We start from the raw sequence: 21,480 nt of genomic DNA, 5'->3' as shown, positions 1-21,480 counted from the left end.
TACTTTCTGCAATAGCCCAGGGGCTGCCACGTCTTTTCTGGCTAGGCCTCTGGGTACTATAGTTTCAAGTTCAAGTCTGACACGGAAGCAGTAGGTACTTACTCACTCCCTGGCACAGAGCTAGTATTCCTTATTCCCTACACCGACAGCCAGTTGGTCAGTAAGTACTGCTTTCTTGGCTCCTCCAAGCCGGGCCCTCTGGCCTTGAATGACCCTCCAGCGCCCCTAGTTTTATCTCGCCTCCCCAGGCAAACCTCCACTTTTCATGCAATTTCTCACCTCACTGCCCTCCAGGTCACCTTTCATATGCCTCCCTACCGGGTGTTCAAAAGGGACAGAGGGAGCCCCTCCTTGAAACTCACCTTTCCCCTTATATTTATACCAACATTTCTCAATAGCCAGAAGCCAGTACTCTCTCAGAGCCAGAAAAGAGCACTTGGTCTTTCTTGAAGGAGCCAGGCTCACTCCGAGGGCAGACTCAGGAGGCATGGGGCCAAGAGCCCACAGTACCTAGAGGGGCCCGCAAAGAGGTTCTAATTTCTTTTTAAAACCAAAGAAAAGAATGAAGGTGATAAGAACGTATGTATAATCATTGAATCCATTCCGGATTCTATTCATCTTTATGCCAACACAATCATAAAATATACTTTAAAATATATTTTTATGGAGGAAGGGGCTCACAAATACACTGTGGCCCTGCCACTCTTGCTGAGTTGAGAGTGGTCCTAAGTGAGGCGAACCTGAGGCAAACTCACCCACCTGAACCCTGCCTCCTACGTGACCCATTTATTTCCTCTGTCTGGTACAGGACAAAAAGTCACAGCGACTCAGATTTTTAAGAGGATTTTTTATATAGCACAGGTAACTGTACTCAGTATTTTGTAATAACCTGTAAGGGAAAAGAATCTGAAAAAAAAAAAAATATATATATATACATATAACCGAATCATATATATGTATAACCGAATCACTTTGCTGTATACCTGAAACTAACACAACATTGTAAATCAACTATACTTCAGTTTTTTAAAAAAGAGGATTTTTTAAACAACTGCCAACATTGATTATATAGAACTTGTCTGTTTCCATCATATGTCTAACCCAGACTTCTTCACACCTCCACCCAAATACAAACGATGCCAAAGCACTAACACAACATCAGGATCACACCTGCATGTGCCAAATTAAGAGCCAGCATGAGGTGACCTTCCTCAGGAAACAAAGCCTCATTTCTGGGGCACTTGAAAATCACACATAAATGGGCACTGATTGGATTTATCAAAGCATATGGCGATACTTTTCACTGATTGATTTAATTGAAAAATCAGTTAAGCTGCACACTTGGTTGATGGTTGGGTCTCCATCCATACTTATGAAGCCATCATGTAGACTACTCTAGCTGTACACTTTGTTCAGAGGCAAGTTTTCTCAGTTTGATGCAAGGTGCAGAAACAAAACAAAAGAACACAAGACAGAAAAGACAGTTTTCTTTTACAGTAAATTCTGGCTATCATTTGGACGAATGCCAAGAAATTTCTTCAACCAAAATGTGTTGAGTCTCTGTTACCAGTTAGACAGGGAGGCAGATCAATCTTGATCAATACTTGCAGCAAATTTAAGCCTTCAGCTTTGTTTTTGAATCAGTGAATTTCTGATTTTTATGATGCTGTCTTGGGTGTGACTATTATTGGTGAAACACAGTCTCTGTACCAAGGGAACACAGCTACCTACAGGGTTAAGTCACACCCTTTTTAGTCGGGCTCACTTCCCACCTCCAAATCCAGAGGAACAGGCAAGACAAGACTATTGCATCCCAATGTATCCTTTCCTAAGCCTGCTATCTGCCCATGAGAGTTTCACGCTCTATTCCCACCACAAGGAATCAGACTGAAGAAAAAGATACTTAACGTCCCACGTGGGGTGGAAAACTGGGCTTTGGCACAGGGGAGTGGGCTGGGGTGTTACAACTCCACTGTCAAATCAAGAAGTAAAATGCTTGTAAGTTGTGTGTGAAATGGCCTACTTCTTATTCTTCGTATTTCTTAAATATGAGTAAAATATGACCCCTTTTAAAGGGGAAAAAAATTTCTTCTAGACCCTTAAGGATGTGTCTGCCGGTGATCCCGGCGTGAGAAGCACCCACCCATATTAATTTACAATGATTTTCTCCATCGCTCACATGCAAGTGTCTTTATTAATACTCAGGAGTTTTCATTTTAATACTATGCTTATCACAGTACTTTTTTGAATGCATATTAAACAGTTTTTGTACTCAGAAAACCACATCCTTTGGCTGGTCCAGGCCACTTGAATCTTTCTATTAACTGGGTTTTTTTCGAGCTTTTACCCGTGTCTTTGTAGGTGTTAAATGATTAAGTAGTATTAGTGCTAGGGTGGTGCTAGGTGCACAATAGGAGTTTTAAAAATAGCGGTTGCATTACTAAACTAGTTTTAGCTTTTAAATTGTTGCTGTTCTGATTGCAACGCAGACATTTGAAACGCTCAGTGTTGAATGGTAATTAACTCAGCCCTCTCTCCAGCAGCGCTCAGCTCAAGCACCCAGAGGCTATCTTGGGAAGTGGCGTTAATTGAATCACATCTAAAGTGGAGCAAGGGACTCAAGGTGCTCATGGGGAACCCTTCAAAGTGAGAAGCGTCTCAGATTCTGCAAAGGCAAACTAAGATTAAGTCAGACTTGAGAACCTTATTTATGTGTTGGCAGAGGGTGGGGAGAATCAAAGTTCCTGTGTGTAGTTCAGCAAGGCACTCTGCTCTGCTTCTTCTTTACCTCTGCATCTTCCTCGTCTCTGAAACACGGGCCTCGCCTCTCCTCTTCCCTCACTTCTCTTTGGCTAGTGAGCTGTTCATCTCATCCTTTACATCTTAACCCACACCTCACTTCCTCTGAGAAGTCGGCCCCCCATCAACCAAGACTAGGGCAGGTGTCCCTTGGATGTGATTGCATAGCACTTACTAGTTTACCAAAACATTCACCTCGTGTGCCCACAACCTGGCACTCAAAACATTAATGTGTCCGCAGTGGTTGCTACGTGCCAGGCATAGACCATGTCATATAATCATTAGCAAAGTTGCATGAGGTAGGCCTTGTTTGTACCCATTTTTACAGACGTGGAAACTGAGGCTTAGAAAAGTTAACTTGCTCAGGGTCACATTACTAGGAAGCATGAGGGCTGAGATTCAAAATCAGTCTAACTCTAGAGCTCACACTTTGAACTACTGTGCCATTCTGCCTCCCAAATATCTGTGAAAAACATACTGTTTGATATTTTTTGATAAACTTGAACAAAGCAGATTCACCGACAACTTACCTTTTCTGGCCCCAGCTTCTGGTTTTTTAAAGCTATTCGGGCCAGAATCAGAAAGCAAGAAGTTCTATGCCAGAATGATTCAAAATAGGATTCATTGATGGACTAAATGCTTGTACACAATACAAAAATAAAAATTACAAAAGGGGAAAAAATGAAAAGCAAGATTCCCCGTACTCAGAGCCACCTAGTTCCCCTTTTCCAGAGATAACTACTGAGATCTATTATCATCATGAGAGGTAGCCCTAGAGCTGTATTTTGTAAACTATGATCCCAACCTACTAATGGATCAATTTTGAGGGTCCTGACCAACATTTGTTTTTTAATGTCATTAAAAAAAAAAAAGATTTGAAAGGATCATGTTTCACACAGCTTGTGTTTCAGTTTGACATGTACATCTGAGTCACAGGGTGTAAAATGTGATGTTACACTTCTCACCACGGAGTAATATTCAAAACTGTTGGAAAGCCACCGACCGGGCTTTTGGACAGAAGTTGGACATTATGAAGGCCGCTTCCACAGAGAACCTCCCGCCCTTACTTCCCATGAGTCACTTTGGAACTCAGCAGCCGGACCCTGTAAAGCAGAAGTCAGATCCCTTCCCTCCTCTGTTCAAAGTCTTCCAGGGACCCCCCCCCCCCATCTCACTGAGAGCAAAAGCCATGAGACAACATGTATTTCTGTTTGTTTGTTAATATCCTAAAACAATTCCAAAATCAAATAAAACATATGGGCTCCATGATGTAAAGAAATATGACCTGTGGCGGAGAGAGGGTCCCTGAGAAGGGGCTTCAACAGAGACGAGCAGCATCCTTCAGCTGAAAACAAGAATGGATATCTTAAAATACCATTTATATGACATTCATCAAATTCCCTTTAGAGAATCCTGGGGGTACCTTAAGGAGGTAGAACACTCTCCAGAAGAGCTGGCCCACGGACAGAGAGACTCCCCAAGAGGCATGGGCTGCCTCCATAAGAAGATGCCAAGGACAAAGAAACATGCAGGAGTCCAACCATAAGCCCCCAAACTACAGGCCCGGAGCAAAAGTGGCTGCTTCTCACGTGGGCAGTTTCTCTAGCTTTGGTCCATGGTGAGCGGCAGCAGGGATGTACAGTGTTCAGTGTGGGATGGCCAGTCACAATAATAAAGTAATGAGGCCAGTTCTCCCTGTCTCAGAAACAGGAGCGGCACTCAGCAGGAGAGGAAAGGATGGTGCCACATCCCCCCCCCCCTTTTCTCTCTCCATCTCTCTTCACTCTCCCGTGGAGCTGTGTGTCCCTAAATGTGGCAGCTTTGTCCTCATTGGTCCATATGGGTGCCTCAACCGGAATACCCCATGGTGTCCCCATGAGAGCGGGGGTAACCCAACTCTGCGGTGGCAGCTCCTGGAAATCAGGGTATAACATCCTAGCATATTTGGACTCGTCTGTTTATTAGACACGTAAGCTCATGTGAACAGGGCTCTTATCTGTCATGTTCTCTATCAGATTCTCAATGCCAAGGACAGCATCTGACACTAAGTAGGGACCCAGTGAATGTATCTCAAATGGATGAAAAAATGTTAGACCACAGAGTGGAAGCTGTGGTGGCCAATAGGTACTCCAAGCATAACCAGTCATCAGGCAGATTCTGCAAGGTGGGTTTGCAGCCCTTGCCCCTGGAAGGCAGCCCTGCGTGTGCCCTCTGGGGTGATTTGCCAGTCTGCTATGCGTTTGGTATAACTGTGCCTGTGTGCATCTAGGTGAAAAGAGATGGCAGGCGGAAGGAAATACACAAGCAAGAGCACTGAGGCTTGTGAGGGCACAGGGCACAGCAATTACCAGCAGTGACCAAGTCACAACCTAACAGGTCAGGTGCCTGGGAGGGCATGGCTGGAGGCCAGGATGGACAGGTAAGGTTAGTTGTGAAGGTGAGCAACGTTAAGAAGTTTGTAGTTTATTCTGTAGGCAACTGGAGAATTCCTTGGCAGTTTGGAAGCAAAGAATGACATGATCAGGTAATTCTGAAAACAACGTGAAAAAAGGATCAGAGAAGAGGAGGTTCTACAACTAGGGAGCCCATTTATGAGGCTATGACACATGTTCAGGTTCAGAGATAACTGGGGCCAAGACATGTGGCCGTGGAGATGGAGAGGAAGCCCTGGGGGACGATTCGGGGAGGCGACCAGTTGGAAATATGGTTTGGGATGTTAGATATCAAGGTTAGATATTCAGACATGGGAGTCATTTGGGTCCTGTTGAAGTCATGGAAGAAATTAAAAACACCTAATTTGAAGAAAAAAAACCCCCACCGGATTTGAGTAATGGATCATTTAGAAAATCTGATGAAAACAGGTATTTTTAGTTGCAGAGGCTTCGCAGATACTCACCAAAAAGCCAAGTAAAAGGTCTGGGGATATCAGTTAAGAGCCCCTGGTTGAAAGAAGAAAGAATAACAGAGAAAGGGTCCCAAGGAATGACCTTACCCAAAGGGTGAGCAGAAGACGACAGTGGTCCCCAGCCTTTCTCAACTGTTACAGAGACATTGACTACTGCCTATCAAAGAGTTTGGAGAAGCAGAAAAGAGGATAAGCGAACAAGAGAAAAGAAGGAGCACTTTGTTCCTGAGGTCAGAGGTGTCTCAGCACCATGGAGACTAACCACATGGCAGAAGATGAAGAAAGAGATGGAGCTAACTTCTAATTTTTTAGGTGTTTGGAAAAGACAAATTGCTCAAGTAGGAACAGCCAGATAAGCCTCTTCAAAGAGTTCAGCTGGGCCCAGAAACCCAATCAGGTGCAAGTGGAATGCAGAGCTCTCAGGAAGCCTGAGAGGAAGAAGCTTCCTAGGTAGAAGCAGGCCTCTTTCTTTAGAAAACTGAGCAAGACTCACAAGACTTGTTTCTCGAATGAACTAATAGCTAATCATTTCTATACTTATTACGTAATGAACTGCAGGTGTATAGCTGCATACAACCGCCTGCAACTGTGTTCAGTATTGTGTGTATACACCCAGTAGCCTATCTAAACACATTTACATATATTTATGCATTTATATAAAGGTACGTGTTTAGCCATTTGGCATGTATACATATGCATATACAGTGTAAGTCTGGAAGAGTGTCATAATTTAATATTTATTAAATATCCAAATGTTCCTTCTATGTGTATGGCTGTGACCGAGGACTTGGTTCTATTACACAATGTTCATGAGGATTCTCTGGAGAAATTTCTTACCGCTCTCAGGATGAAAAGAGTTGATCTTCTCTTGAGCAATTTTTTTTTTTTTTGTCTTGCATGTGACAGAAATTGAATTTTAGACAAGGCTTCCCTTTTGAACATGACTGCTAGAAATCCAGGAGACAAATCTTCGGTCCCACTTGGAGTAAGTGTTTTGGACTCTATGGAATGCATTAAAAAAAATTCATTTCTGGCTCCATTTTATGTACTTTAATTTTCACTTTTCATTTCATACACTTCTTTTTGTGAGTTACACACCTTTGTAAGCTATCTTGGACTGTTTGTTTGTTTGTTGTGTTTAGGATAAGGTGGCATATACGTATGAGGCTTTAAGGTCCAGAACATTATGGCTGGGACGGGACTTATTAATATGACTAGAGTTAGAGCATGTGACACTGATAATGGGTATGTTATTAGGACAATCCCACAGCGATTACAGGGAGTCAGCCAGATCTCAGCCCAGGCTGTGGTTCTCTCTGCTGTGTACTAGTTGTGTGATGGGAAGCATATTATTCTCTAACCCTTCATTTATTTCATCTTTAAAACAGTGACCTCTTGGTTTTTGGGGGAGGCGGCGTACATGAGGAATGTACAGAAAGCACTTAGCACAAGGCACTCAGTCAACATTAGTTACTGCTGTTACCACTATCTTTTCGGCAAGCAGGGGTAGGCAGCCATTTCTGACCAGATCTGCCGTCAGAAAGTCCTCCCCAGCCCTGACCCCTCTCTCCCATATCCACAGACGCCAGGCAGCTGTGTCCCGCCTGACCTGCAGCGCACCTGCACACTCGCTGCCTCCCGCAGGGTGTCTTGTTAATTGCTACCAACAAGACTCCCAAAGGCACAGGCTAAGGCGGACCCACAACCGTGTATTCGTTCTTTACCCCACCCCCGACTCTGCGCTCTGATATATACCAGAGAGGCCTGCGAGGGCACGAGGGGTCTTCGGGAGACTGGCCTGAAATTCGGGAAGGCGGGAGCAGGGTGGGGGGCGGCTGTTGCCCCGAGAGCCGCCAGGTGAAGCCGGGTTCCCCCGGCTCCCAACCCCTCTCCTGGCGCTGGTTTGGTGATATCCAGGGCACCTGGAGCCTCCCCGCCCTTCCAGCTCCGCTTCCGTCTTCAGCCACGGGCCGGGAGAAGTAGCCGCCACGGGTGAAAGGCGAGGTTGGAGGGAGGCGCAGGCCTCCGGGGACTACCGAGTAATGGGGGCAGGTTTCGGGGAAGAACTGAACAGCGCCACACATTTCCTCGGCGATAACATCAGCGCTTGTCAGGTGGTTGGAGCGGGCGTGTGTGCGCGCGCGCGCAAGGAGGAGGGCGAGGGGGCGCGCTCACACAAAGTTTGTGCCTGTGGGTTCGCCGCGGTCGGGCGTCCTGGGCGAGGAGGCCGGGGCGGAGGGGCCCGGCAGGCGGTGGTGGCGATGCGCCGCACCCCGCCGAGCCCGTCCCGCCGCGCTGGGTGAGGCGGCTCCTGGAGCGCGGCCGCGGCCATGGGCACCCTGGGCAAAGCGAGAGAAGCTCCGCGGTGAGTAGGGGCGTCCGTTTCCTTTCTTGGGGCGGGGGCCACAGCGCGCGCGGCCCCAGGACCTCGCCGGGATGGGAAGTGGGGGGGCCGGCACGGCGCCGCCGCCTCCGGGAAGTTGCGGGCCCGGGGTGCGGGCGGCAGCGGCGGCCGGTCGGGGTCTCGGCCGAAGTCTCGGCCGAAGTCGGGGGAGACGGGCGCGAGGGACGGACGAGCCCGGAGCGCCCTGCGCGTCTCGCCCGACGGACTGGGGAGGGAGCCGGCTTGCGCGGCCGCGCGGCCAGAGTTGGCCCGGCGAGCCCCGGAATCGCGCTTAGCGACCTGGTCCCCCGGCGCCGGGCCCCTGGAACTCCCACTCGCGGACTTTCCGCGCCCCCTGCACCTGCCGCAGCTCCTGCAGCGCCACCTGGCGGCCCGTCCGGCCCTGCGGACGTCGGGCCGGACCCAGAAGGCCCGCTGCCTTTGCCAGGAGTGCACAGGGGTCAGTGAGCCACATAACCACCTGGGTGGAAACCTGCACTCGCCTTCACCCACCGTGATCCTAGAGACTTGTTTTAGGAGGGTCTTGGGGGTGACAGAAGATGAAGGAAAAGTGACCGTGAGTGAAAAAGCTATTGGCAGGAGAAGGAGGCCTGGAGGGGCCAGGCAACTTTGAGTTTGTCCCCCAAAGGGCCGGAACTGGACAACTGCCTGGCAACGGCCTGGGCTCAGCATAGGGCCGGGAAAGCTGTGCTCTTCCCACCTCCATCCACACAGACTCTGTTGCTCCTGGCCGTGCCCAGTCGAGGCAGGAAGCGTTGCCCTGCTGGACCTTATGGATCTAAAAGTTCTTGGTCCTTTGTGCCCTCCCCCACCCGGTCCTGTACCGTGAAGGTCCAGCACTTTGCCTTGCACCGGACTGAGAGGAGGAGCTTCAGTACATTCAACTGAGTCTGTATTATGGGAACGGGGAGAGGACAGGACTGGAAGAAATCCTCACTAGAAACCAATAAAAGCCATCTTCCACTGCAAAGAAAGTTGTGGAAGCTTCCGTTCGTTCTCCTTGTCCATTTCATCCCTTACTCTTCTGGGCTGAATTTCATGAAAAGTTCAACCCGAAATTGTAACCTCCACTGAGATACCTGAGGCTGGAGTGGATTGCACCTGAACCACTTCAGAGTTTTGACAGTCTCCTTCAGCAAACTGGATGGGCCCTTAGCAAGTTTTAGCCTCAGGAAACACTTTCAAGTTGTTTCTCTAGGGCGCTATTTTTTTTTTTTTTAATACTTGAGGGAGCTGGTGAGGAGACATTTGCCTACTTTCCTTTAAAAATACATATGCCTTTGCAGACTTAGAGGTGAATTCATTCTATGTCTAAAATAAAGCATTTTATAAATCCTTATCTACAGCCATTTCACCAGAAGAGAACGATTTGAAGGTTTGTCACATAGCAGCCAGTCAAGAGACTCCACAGCAAAATTGCCCAGCTTCCTAGTTTATGGTGCACATAACCCCCATCTTCCTGACCTCTCAGGATGCCATTTGGGTTTTAGCAGTTTCTCTTCTCCCTGGTTTCTCCTGCCCAAGCCCTCTGAGTCTCAGTGGCCTCCCCCCGACTGCATCTCACCCTCCCTTCCCCGTCCCCTAAATACTCCCTTCAAGTTCATTCTTTCTGCTTGTATTTTACCAGTCCCTCCTAGTTCTGATAAAAGCATCTACCTCTGAGAATCACCTCCTGCACCAAAGTGGTTTCCCCCACAGGTGACACTAGGAAACATTGCCAGACTTAGAGCCAGGGCAGTTTTTGGAGTCCTGAATAGTTGATGCTACCAACTGAGGGAGAAAATGGAATTTTCCCTGGATTGGCCAGATGAGAGACAGAGGTAGACACCGACATCCCGGCCCCAGCGGGAAGAGCTGTGTGTGGAGACAGCCTCCAGTTGCCGTGGCCTCTTCTCTTGGGGCTAAGGAGAAGTAATATGGGAGGCCTAAGAGAAAAAGAGGCTTCTAACAAGAAAGATTTGTTTTCATCTTTCCCAAGTCTGCCTTGGGTAGAGGTCTTAATGGTGAAGAGGCAGCAGCTAAGGCCAAAAGCTGACTTATCCCAACACTGGACAACCAGTGCCAGGTTTAGAGAGTCCTCACTGCTTCTGCGGAGGGAAGGGAGCATGGCATGGACACAGGAGGCTTGGCTTCTACCTGGCTCTGCACTGGTGCCCAGTCACATTGCCCTTCCCAGCCCAGACCTTCACATGCATGGGGGAAGGCCTTGGAGAATGACCATGGAGGGGCCATCCAGCTCTGGGGTCTGAGGACTTTTGGGGACCTGAAAAAGAAGTAGGACCCAAGATTCAGCCTTTATGTTGTCAGCTATGCTTTTGGAGGATTTTACTTTTGTCTTAAGTTGAATTGACCTTTTCAGCTCCTCTTGCTAATTCTGATGTAGTGAAAGGTGCATTGTCCCAGGCACAGTAAATATTTATTAAACCAAACCAGAGAGGTGCCAAGTACAAATCCCAGATCAAGTACGTATGAGTTCTACAACCTTGTCTATGTCATTTAGCCTCTTTTAGACTCAGTTTCAACATCGTGAAATGGAGATAACATCTCTCTGGGCTGTAAGCTTTAAAGACCATGTAAATCCCCAGCCCAGAGCCTGCCATATCAAAGGTACTCAATTCAGGGTGGCCATTATTTTCTTTCATTTTCAGATGCTGATCTGATCTTGGGGCTATCACAGGGCCTGGGTAAAAATCAGTAATGTCCAGAAACTTGATCAAGTCCTGTAACACCAACCTGATCTTTCAGAAATCACTGCCTTGGCTTAGCAGATTCCCAAGAGCCAGTTTCTGATTGGATTTCACTGAGCCCATCCTAGGTTGGAACAGATGGCAGCAGCCAATGCCAGACCAGCATTCTGGAGCTACTTTGAAAGGGAACTCGAAGGTCAGGGTGTTCCCTTCACTAGTCTGGCTTTGTACTAAGTGGTCCCACTGTCTTTTTAACAGGGTGGTTTCCCAAAATCCATGTGTGCCCTAGCATTTTATTTTGATCTGAGTACTTCTTCAGCTCCTTCTGAGTGAGGTTACATCTTGTCGAGAAGCTTTCCTCAACACTCCACTTAGAACTGGTTTTCCCTCCTTTGAGAACATCACACGTCTTGCCCTTGACACTCACAGGACAGTTATTTAAGATTTATAGAGTTATCTTTTCTTGGTCTGGTTCTGATTCTTCAACTAGATTTTTGTATTAAGGAACTTCCAGATCACCTTCATACTACAACAACTAACATATAATGAGTATGTTTTACAGTTTGCAAAGTACCTTCACAGACTATCTCACTGGTCCTCTCTGGCCTATCACACATGTGTTGCTCATAGGATAAGTACTTATGATTAATTAATGCCATCATGTGTTTATCAAATATATAGTGGTTAGTTATAGTTATGGATCTCCGGTATATTTCTTTTCTTCATCTCCTCTTTGGTAATAAACATGAAATAGCCAAAGCCACAGTAAGGAGAGGAGAATATACTCAAAGAAGTTATCAGCAACAACACCTATCACTAGTAAACCTTCAAAGATGATAGATATGTCTCTGTATGTTATGTTTATTTTTTTAATGGAAGGAAAAATAAAATGCTTAATTAACCTACTGATATCATTTTGCAAACAACTTGACTTACACTGATGAGGTCATGACCAAAGGTAAAGCTAAGTGAAAGTGGAGGAAGGTGACCTGTTGGGCTGTAAAGCCATTTCCAGATTCAGACTTGTCCTTTTGTATTCACTGCTGGAATAAAGCTCTCATAATCAGTAAGGACTTGATAGGATAATGTTTAATCATAAAAATGACTCAGAATGATTATCAGTAATGAAAAACAGAATCTTAGAACCAACCAAGATTTGTGAAAAAGACAGGGCTAGCTTAAAGTCTAAACACCGCCCCCATAACCCTCACCCCCTGCACGCGGGTCCTCGGTCTTTGCCTTCTCCCCCAAAATCCTTAAAGATGTTTCTGAGGCCACCTGACTTTCTCCAGTAACTCTGGTGTTGCTCAAGAGGAATGAATTTAGCTGAAGATGAGACCAAACTTAAACAATTCTTAAGACCCAAGTCAGTGGTCTCAGGGCTAAAATAAAAATTTATTGCTAGGAGCTAAAAACTGCCAAGAATAGTCTTGCGTCTGCCTCTTCCTTTCGGGAACTGGAGAAAGCAGGCCAAAGCAATCCTAACCCCAGGCTGAGGAGCCCTGTTTGTTGCAACCCTGAAGTCTCACCTTGCTATTAGTGTGAGAGATGTCTCTTTAACAGCTAACCAGTCCGTGTGGTGCCTTTACCAAGTGGGAGGGGTATGTCTTATCAGCCCAACTCCTGGGATTAATTGTCTTATCTCTACTCCTTTCCTCTTCAGTCTGCCTGCAGAGCAGCGTGGTCAGCCCCTGGCCGCTCTACTCTCCCCGCCTTTTCTCTTTCCCCAGGAAACCTCATGGCTGCAGAGCAGCCCCTAAAGCAAGACTAGAGGGGAAGCCCTCCAGCAGCCCCCTCCCCTCCCATCCCAGCCTGGCCCAGATCACCCAGTTCCGAATGATGGTGTCTCTGGGACATTTAGCCAAAGGAGCCAGCCTGGACGATCTCATCGACAGCTGTGTTCAATCTTTCGGTGAGTTGGCGAACTGCCCACATGCATAAAAATCGCTCTCTTACTTTGTTCTTCCTTAAAAAGTGCGTTATAGAATAGCAACCTAGATTGCATTTGGGGTTTAAAAATAGCTCTTGAGCCTTTGAAATGCTGGAGACTGTGCAGTGCCTATGGCACATGACTATGTGGGTGTAATAGGTCGTGATGAGAAGTGCGATTTAAAGCAAGAAAAGTTACTGAGGAGAGTTTGCATTTCCAATTTTCTCAGGATGGAGGTTTTTCTTGTGGTGAAAAATACGATAAAATGCAGTGGTACATCTGGTGCTTTTCTGTCCTTGTGTTCTTGGGGCACACAAAGACTAGGTCACCTGAGCAAACGCTGTTATCAAATAGAAATTCGAAAGCCTTTGGATCATTTGGACAATAAAGTCTTAATAATTCCCCTCACAATCTTGAGGGTGGTTGTGGAGGAATAGGAGAGGACCAGGCAAAGCCAGATGTCTGTGCCTGAAAGGTACTGGCAAATGAGCGGTGTGATTGAGGATTGAGGATCTATAAAATGAGCAGACAGACACATGGGCGGGGAGTTATCTAGGCGTGCACTCTGTCATCACCCGTACTCACAGTGAGGGACGAGCAACTTAGTGCAGCTGACAAGCAATTATCGACAAAGATGCCCTATTTGTAGGCACTGTCTTTCTTTTGACTGTTATATGTGAAGTAGTGATTGAAAAGTACTAAATGTTTGTTCCCGTTCCAAAAAAGAAATGATGGAAAATTCATAGAGTTTCAATATCACCGGCCCCCCTCCTTGCCCCTTTAGAAACCCCTCCACCTCCCACCGGGAAGCAGATAAGCATGTGTGTCTCAGCTCAGAAGCGCCAGCCCGCCCTGCCCCGGCGCCTCCCACGGAGCATAGGGGTAGCCCAACGTGCAGGACTGTTAGAACTCAGAGCTAGGGATTATTCATTGGCTGGACCTGTTTAGTGCTCAGTCAAACCTTATTTGTAGAATTCAGAAAAATTGACATTTTGGAGATTCTCATTTAGTATAATTTAGCAAAACATTGAAAAGAATAGTTTTGGTGGGGGACATATGTCTACGTATAGCTGATTCACTTTGTTATAAAGCAGAAATTAACACACCATTGTAAAGCAATTATACTCCAATAAAGATGTAAAAAAAAAAAAAAAAGAATAGTTTTGGTGATTCCACCATTTGGTTTAAAGCAGCCGTTCTCAAATGTTCCTGCAAAATCACATGGAGGTTTTTTGTAAAACAGATTGCTGGGTCCCACCCGCAGGCTGGCTGCTCTAGCAGGTCTGGGGTGGGGCCCAAGAATTTACATTTCTGTCAGCTTCCCAGGTGCTGCTGCTGCAGCTGATCCAAGAACCTCACTTTGAGAATCACTGCTTTATTGTTTATTTTAGATTTTTTAACTTGGAAAAGAGGGAGTATTTTTACTAGTTTAGCATTAAATTTTAATTAAATTTCTATTTAGTTACACTTTAGTCTTTCAGCTGAGGATGAATTTGGGAGCAGAATGAATGGTTTTCTATTTCAAAATAATCTCTTTGGAAAATATCCATCCAAGGAGATAAGCTAGAAGATGGGGGGGATGGGTGGAAGCATGGCTGAAATGAGCCATTATTCATCATGCACTTTACTTTTACCTGGTTCCCAGCTTGATAAGCTGCAAAGTTCCTCACACAGTCGTGATAGTCTTATTTACTGGTCTTTAGCAGGGCACTCTATTTCATGAATAAGCATTTTTATTCTCTTTCCATTTCACTGTTGAGGAAACAAGGTCCAACAATATCTTTATCATGCCATCTTTCTTCCTCCCCTGCCCGCTCAGTTCAAGGCTGTTGCCCTAACCTTCAAATCATCATGACGTCAACCTGAAAAATACATGACCGATTCTCAGGTCCTGCAAAATAAAAAATAACCAAGCCTGACCCACTCCCCTCAGTGGATCCTAGCAGGGCTAAAGATACTGTTTCCTGGATTATGTTGAACTGAAAAGTACCTTAAAATCCCAAAGCTATTAAAAAAAAAAAAAACCCATTGAGTCTAATAGTCTTTTATCCATTATCATGAAGTATCAATAGCCCCTAATTAAGCCCCTAATTGCATCTGACATTCGGCTGGGCCTTGCATGAGAGAATTACAGTGACCGAACCCCTATTCCATTATTCAAGCTTAGAATACCGAGGAATGCACCATTCGGGGAAAGAAAAAAATGTACCAAAGACAGGGCAATGATAAGGTAAGGTGTGCAGGAAGAATAAATTCTTTAAACCATGTAGGCTCTGAGTGAGTTCCCTCCAAGGGTGAGGGCATAGACTAGGGAGAGCAGCCATGGTCTGTTCAAACCCCTCTCGTGCAGGGCGTGGGAATGCTGCCGGAAGGGCAGCAAGGAGCCATCACAAGGCAAGGCTTTGCACCTGAGGTCCTGCAGGGTTTCCTGCCACAGAATTTACATGAAAGAGGCAAAAAAGAAAAGACACCCTATGTCTGGAGGGAATGGGAGATGACACTTTTGTCTGTGAATTCCACTCTGGTTATCACTTGACGTCTGGTGGGGCAGGGGTGTGGAGCTAGAGCTGGGGGCCGGGGAGGCCAAAGCCAGATTGTGACAAGCAGCCATCCACGGTAGGACATTGCTTGTGCTTCTGTAGGTCTCCTTGGAGGTGATCCGAGAATAGTAAAGAGCGAAGCTGATGTTTATCTTGAAACTTACCTTACTGGTTATTTTCTCTGATTAGTATAGAAGAGTTTTTGCTTTAGAGTAAAACAGTCTAGCATAATTTTTTGTTCATGAGTTTAGAAGTCTTCTCATTTGAATACCCATGGAAAGAGAGGGAAATAACGCCACCAAAGTATGGGGAAAGTTTTTGTATCAGGGGGAGTGGGGCGGGGGTCATCTCTCCCTTCAGACTCAGGTTTCAGCCACTCCTCCCAACAACTTGAAAGAAAAAAAAAAAAAAGGGAGGAAATAAAACCTCTTTTGAACACAAAGACTGACTAATTAGTCCATTTACTTTTTACTACTGTCTCAACCTCACCTTGGTGCAGATGCTTTGAAGAGGTTTGAACTGAGTGCTGTCCAGTATGGCAGCCACTACCCACCTGTGGCTATTTACGTAGACATTTTAATTAATTACAATTAAATCAAATGTAAAATTTAGTTCCTAAGCTTCACCAGCCATAGTTCAAGTGCTCAATAGCCGCAAGTGGTACCTGCTGCTGGACAGAGTAAATAGAAAATATTCCCTTCTTTGCAGAAAGTCCATTGGATAGCACTGGCCTGGGTCGATGGTTGAGCGGAAGGGGAAAAGCAGTGTGGGATTTGCATTTTTCTAGCGGCTCCAGCTAATAGTCTGAATACTGTCTAAGGCATCCTGGGCATTTGGCAGTCTTTACTGATGGCTCTCTCTTTAGTAGTATTAACCATTAATTACCACCCACACTGTTCTCAGAGGAAGGACTTATTACAAGGCTGTTAAGGATGGGTGGCCTGCACGTACAAATTAAGGCCTCTAGCAAGCCTCTAGCAAGCCTCCCAATGCCACATACAAGGTTACAGATCTGTGATTAGAAATTCAGAGCCTTGAGTCATAGTGCATTGCTTTCACCATGAAACAACCCACTCCCACCTTCTGTTTTAATCAGAGGTCATGCTTTACATTGTCACCATATTATTGCTTATTAATCCACTCTTCCACTGAACATAATGAGGCAAATCATCACAACCCTGGTACGTTTATGTCAAATGTATGTGAATCACACCATCTGTTTCAGAGGTAGGAAAGACCTATGAGATCATCTGGGCTTTTTATAATGTTTTCACTTTGTAAGAGGGCTGCCAGCTTTGAGGGCCGAATGGAAGGCTTCAGATGTCCCAGTTCTGCCCCCCTCTGAATGCAAGACAACTTCTGACAGCCTCAGAAAGAAAACTGCAAACATGTCCCAGCAAGGGACCCTCAGTAAGCAGCCCTTCTGCTCCCAGGTCGAGTGTGGGAAGCAACAACATCTTTGTCTTACCTGACAGCAAGAAAGGAAACACAGCTTAGCTAGTATCTTATTTATGGTGTGTTGTTTATTTCTTTCTTGGAGGGCTATATGTATTGATTTTCTTTTAAACTCAAAACAACTCTGAAATAGGTCAGGTATTAGTGTCTCTATGGACAGAGGAGACAATAAGTGGAGCCTGTGAGAACTGAAACAACTTGCCTCATGCCCCCAGCCGCCCAGCCCAGTCTAAAGAGAAAACACGCTCCCAGAAGCCTCTTGAAAGCTGAGCTGGGTCATGCTTAGGTCCTTCTCCTAGGGCAAGCTCCCTCCACTCGGGGGAGACCTGCATGCCCCACAGGACAAGTCTGCACTCTGTGCCCACAGTCTGCAGGCCTGGTGTCTCCCAGATTAGAAATTAAACTCCACTCAATGTAGGAAACATTTATTGGACCCCATCTACATACCAGATATCTGCTTGAAATTCTCTCAAACAAATTCTGAATTAATTAAAATTAGTGTGTGCATTGTATCTCCCAAACGAGAAAAACCTCCAGACTAATAGGTATATTTCCCGTACCACTAACAGATGTATTTCCTGCAGTTGGATGTTAAAAGCATTGTATAGACCTCAGCTTATTAAGGGTAAAACACTACATCTATTTTTAAAGTTAGATCCAAAAAAGGCAAACATATACTTGTTGGGACTATTGTTCCCTCCATGGCAGAGGGAAGATTCAGTGTTCCTCACCACTCTGCAACTTAGTCTGTGCACCAAAGCCAAGTGCCCAGAGGCAACAAAAGCACAAGACCAGATGCCAAGGGCCGTGACGTTGAAGGGCAGTCGGACTCAGGAACCAGCAACTTCAAGGAACAAAGCCAAGTGTAGGGTCAGGAAGGCTGGCCACTGTGAGGACAGGCCCTTTGTGAAGAAGACCACAGCTGTCCCAGTAGCCTCCTTAGTGGAATCTCCCATCTCTGGGAGTCATGGTTGCAAGATTTCGTATGTATAGGATGGTCCTTGGGGCACCCACGTCCTGAGGCTCCGGGACATCAGAGCAGCTCCCGGGCGTGACTGTTCTTAGCCCTCTGGAGTGAATTCGTATTCTATGATTGGGATGCTGAATATTGCAAGGAGCCTCCTTGCTGCATCTTTGATAGGCTGGCAGGTCTGCCCTCTCCAGGTGTGAGGCATGGTGACTAGAGGGAATTTCCCATCTCCTCCCTTCTTAGGCCTGGCGGGCTGGGCCTTGACCTGAATTGGCCCCATTCATCTTCACAACAGCTCTGTGAGGTGGATATTATTTTGCTCTTTTAATTAACAGGTAATTGAAGCTCAGGAATGTTAGTAACCCGTGGAAAGTGGCCAAACTCATTAGTGGGAGAGCTGCTGAGACCTGAACTCTGCCACTCCTGTTCTCTCCACTCTACCAGAGGTTCTCCAGCTTCAGCATGAGCAGTCATCATTGTGGGGTGTGTTCAACATTCAGGTTCCTGAGGGTCAACTCCGGAGCTTTTCATTCAGTTGTGGTTTTGAAGGAGGTGACCCCACAAACTGATTTTGAGAAACACCATCCTACAGCACACTTGCTTCTTGGACATCCCAGAGCATTTTCTCAGGCTTTCTAGGGGAACACGGAAAACTTGAAGAATACAAATCCTCTGAAAAACGTTAGAGCAAATAGGTTTTCAACTATATGAACTAGACAATCACGAGGCGAAACCAGTGTCCTGGCCATCTCTAAAGCAATCAGTCCAGATCTAACTAGAGAGAGGCCTGCCTTTGAGCAGGTTTGCAACTGTGGGCCCACTTCTGTCCGATTTTCCTGCACTTCTATCCCTTTTCAAATGCAGAAACTCTTGAAAACTTCCCGCCTGTCAGTCTTTTGGCCGTGGAAATAAACGGAAAGTGGTGGTCTATTATTACTATGATTTGCTTCCTTGCACTCAAAGGCAGCATTCCCAACGTGCATTTCCACCTTTAAGCCACACTCGGACCAGTTTACTGTGGTGCTGGGGGCCTGGCTCCCTGGTGTATGCCAGTTCCCCGTGGGTCAGAGACGCAGAAGTAGTGGCTTAGCTGAGGGGACTGGAGAGGTGCTCCTCTGAGTACTTCTTCAAAAGCGCTGCTTTTGCAGCAGACTTTTTAAGGCCCTATATCGACATGAAGGTTGTTAAGTCCATGATGGAAACACATTAGGAAATAACATGAAAGCAAAAACGGTGTGTTCAGTTGTTGGCTGTGGTTGGCAGTGAGACCACCGGGGAAGGTTATCTGAAGTGCAGACCCACCCCTGGCCCACCTCCTGTTGGTAGGACCTGCCTCCTTCTGCCTGGAGCTGTTACAGCTGCTGGACTCGGTGCCTTGGTCTGCCGGTAGTTTGGGCTACCAGCTAGTTGGGGTTGTCCTAGAGTGGTTATGAGGAAGACAGCAGGGAAAGAGCGAGAGAAGAAGCAGGGTCAGCTACACACGTCCTACGCAGACGCACAGGGCACCACACTTGACTGGATGCTGTCACAGTCTTGAAAGTCTTACTCTGTGAGAGCAGGTTGTTACATCGTCAGGCGTTTAGCAGGCCAATTGCTAAATACAGGCATCAATAAAAATTAAATTATATAAACTTACAGTTATATTAAAAATAAAAATAAACCCTCAAAACTCATCATTTCCTAGTATATTACCACATTTTACTGTCATCCATCTTCTTGAGATGGCCATTGTGTCTGTATGGTACAAATGCTATATAGTGATATACTATACATGTATAGCACATACGTATCATACATAGACATATAGTGGTGTGGAGATAGCTGCGTCTCTTCCCAGCTCCGTGGTCCGTGAAGTCACGCCAGGAGCTTGACGTTCCCTGTGTTGGGAGTATCTATTCCAGGGAAATGGGCAGACACTACCAATCGGGTCGTCTCGACCCCACCCCTGGAGAGGCCATTGTTAAGCATTTACCATCACCTTCCCCCAGCTACAGAGGATGCTTACACGGCAAAGGGAAAAGGCGGCAAGCTGGAAACTGGAAATTTTACTTTGTGTTACCTGTTTAGGAGAAAGTATTATTTGCCGTTGTTTTGCTTCTTTCATCTATCTTATAAAACAACTCTCCATGTGTTCTTCAAAGAAAAAGAACCATATATCTTACAGATAAGGAGTCACATATCAGTGAAGTTGAGAAATTTTTTTGAAGTGACAGATCTGTGGTCACAAGAGGGAAAGGGGGTGGGGGAGTGGGTGAAAGGGGTGAAAGAGGGTCAATTATATGGTGACAGATGGTAAGTAGGCTTTTGGGGGTGATCACTGTGTAGTGTATATACAAATATTGAATTATAGTGTTGTACACCTGAAACATATGTAACAGTAAAAAAAAAAAATGTCACAGTGGAAATTTAAGACTGAGAGATTCTCATTTTAGAGTCGAAGTTATTCTGTGTTTTTGTTTTTTTAATTTACCTCCTCTAAAAATTCTCCGTGATTAAACTTTCCCTTATTCCTGATCAACTAAACCTCAATTTTGTGACTTCTGTTCTTCATTAATGCATTAATGCTAGCATTATATGCTGTCTCTCTTCGTTTCTGATTCCATCTGTTTAATCGTTTGCCTTCATTTCTCTCTATGTGGTAACAGGCACTATTGATACATAAAACCAAGCTTTTGTTGAGTGTGTTTTCATAAGTTTGTTTGCTAACTATATTTCTAATTTTGTGAGCTGTCCACGTCTTTGCCTATTTATCACTTGTTTAATGTTTTTATTATTAGAGGTTATGAAAGCTTTTTATGGTTTAAAAAAAAAAAAGCCTGTTAACTTTTTTTTTTAACTTGCTTTTTAATTAATTAATTTATTTATTTATTTTTGGCTGTGTTGGGTCTTCGTTTCTGTGCGAGGGCTTTCTCTAGTTGCGACAAGCGGGGGCCACTCTTCATCGCGGTGCGCGGGCCTCTCACTATCACGGGCTCTCTTGTTGCGGAGCACAGGCTCCAGATGCGGAGGCTCAGTAGTTGTGGCTCACGGGCCCAGTTGCTCCGCGGCATGTGGGATCTTCCCAGACCAGGGCTCGAACCCGTGTCCCCTGCATTGGCAGGCAGATTCTCAACCACTGCGCCACCAGGGAAGCCCTGTTAACTCTTCTTTTTTTTTTTAAATGTGTGGGTTTTTAAATTTATTTATTTATATATTTATGGCTGTGTTGGGTCTTCGTTTCTGTGCGAGGGCTTTCTCTAGCTGCGGCAAGCGGGGGCCACTCTTCATCGCGGTGCGCGGGCCTCTCACCATCGCGGCCTCTCTTGTTGAAGAGCACAGGCTCCAGACGCACAGGCTCAGTAATTGTGGCTCACGGGCCCAGTTGCTCCACGGCACGTGGGATCCTCCCAGACCAGGGCGCGAACCCGTGTTCCCTGCATTGGCAGGCAGACTCTCAACCACTGCGCCACCAGGGAAGCCCCCTGTTAACTCTTTGATTGGCATTTGCTACAGGCATTTTTTTCCTCACTCTCATTTCAGTTTTTATGTTGTTTTTGGGACATTAATGAAATATTACATTTTTATGTCGTTAAATTTTTCATGTTTTCTTTGTCTTTTCCTTTATTAACTCTAAACTTGAAGAAAAAAAATCCCTATTCCAAAGATTTGGTGACTATTCCATTGTCATTTTAATAAAAGTTTTATTAAATCCATTGTATGATATAATTCCATATTCCACTATTGTGGATGATCAGTAAAACTTTGTCAATAGTTTTTGCTGAAAAAAAAAAGAAGCCTTCAGTCTTGTTTT

At 45.7% G+C, this 21,480-nt stretch overlaps 1 protein-coding gene across 4 annotated transcripts in view; it reads left to right on the top strand.

The window, feature by feature from the left end:
* The first annotated feature begins 7,900 nt into the window (after positions 1-7,900).
* The window catches only part of RASGRP1 (RAS guanyl releasing protein 1), an 82,760-nt gene continuing 69,180 nt past the window's right edge, over positions 7,901-21,480 (top strand). For all 4 annotated transcript variants that reach the window (XM_082384960.1, XM_082384958.1, XM_082384959.1 and 1 more), the window contains exons 1-2: positions 7,901-8,069; positions 12,526-12,707. In XM_082384960.1, the coding sequence (XP_082241086.1) occupies positions 8,035-8,069; positions 12,526-12,707 (217 nt within the window). In that variant the 5' untranslated portion in view covers positions 7,901-8,034. The remainder of the gene's footprint in view (positions 8,070-12,525; positions 12,708-21,480) is intronic.

This window comes from Balaenoptera borealis (genome assembly GCF_965194805.1).
Source record: "Balaenoptera borealis genome assembly, chromosome: 3".
NCBI lineage: Eukaryota > Metazoa > Chordata > Mammalia > Artiodactyla > Balaenopteridae > Balaenoptera > Balaenoptera borealis.
This window is presented reverse-complemented; position numbering and strand designations above follow the sequence as displayed.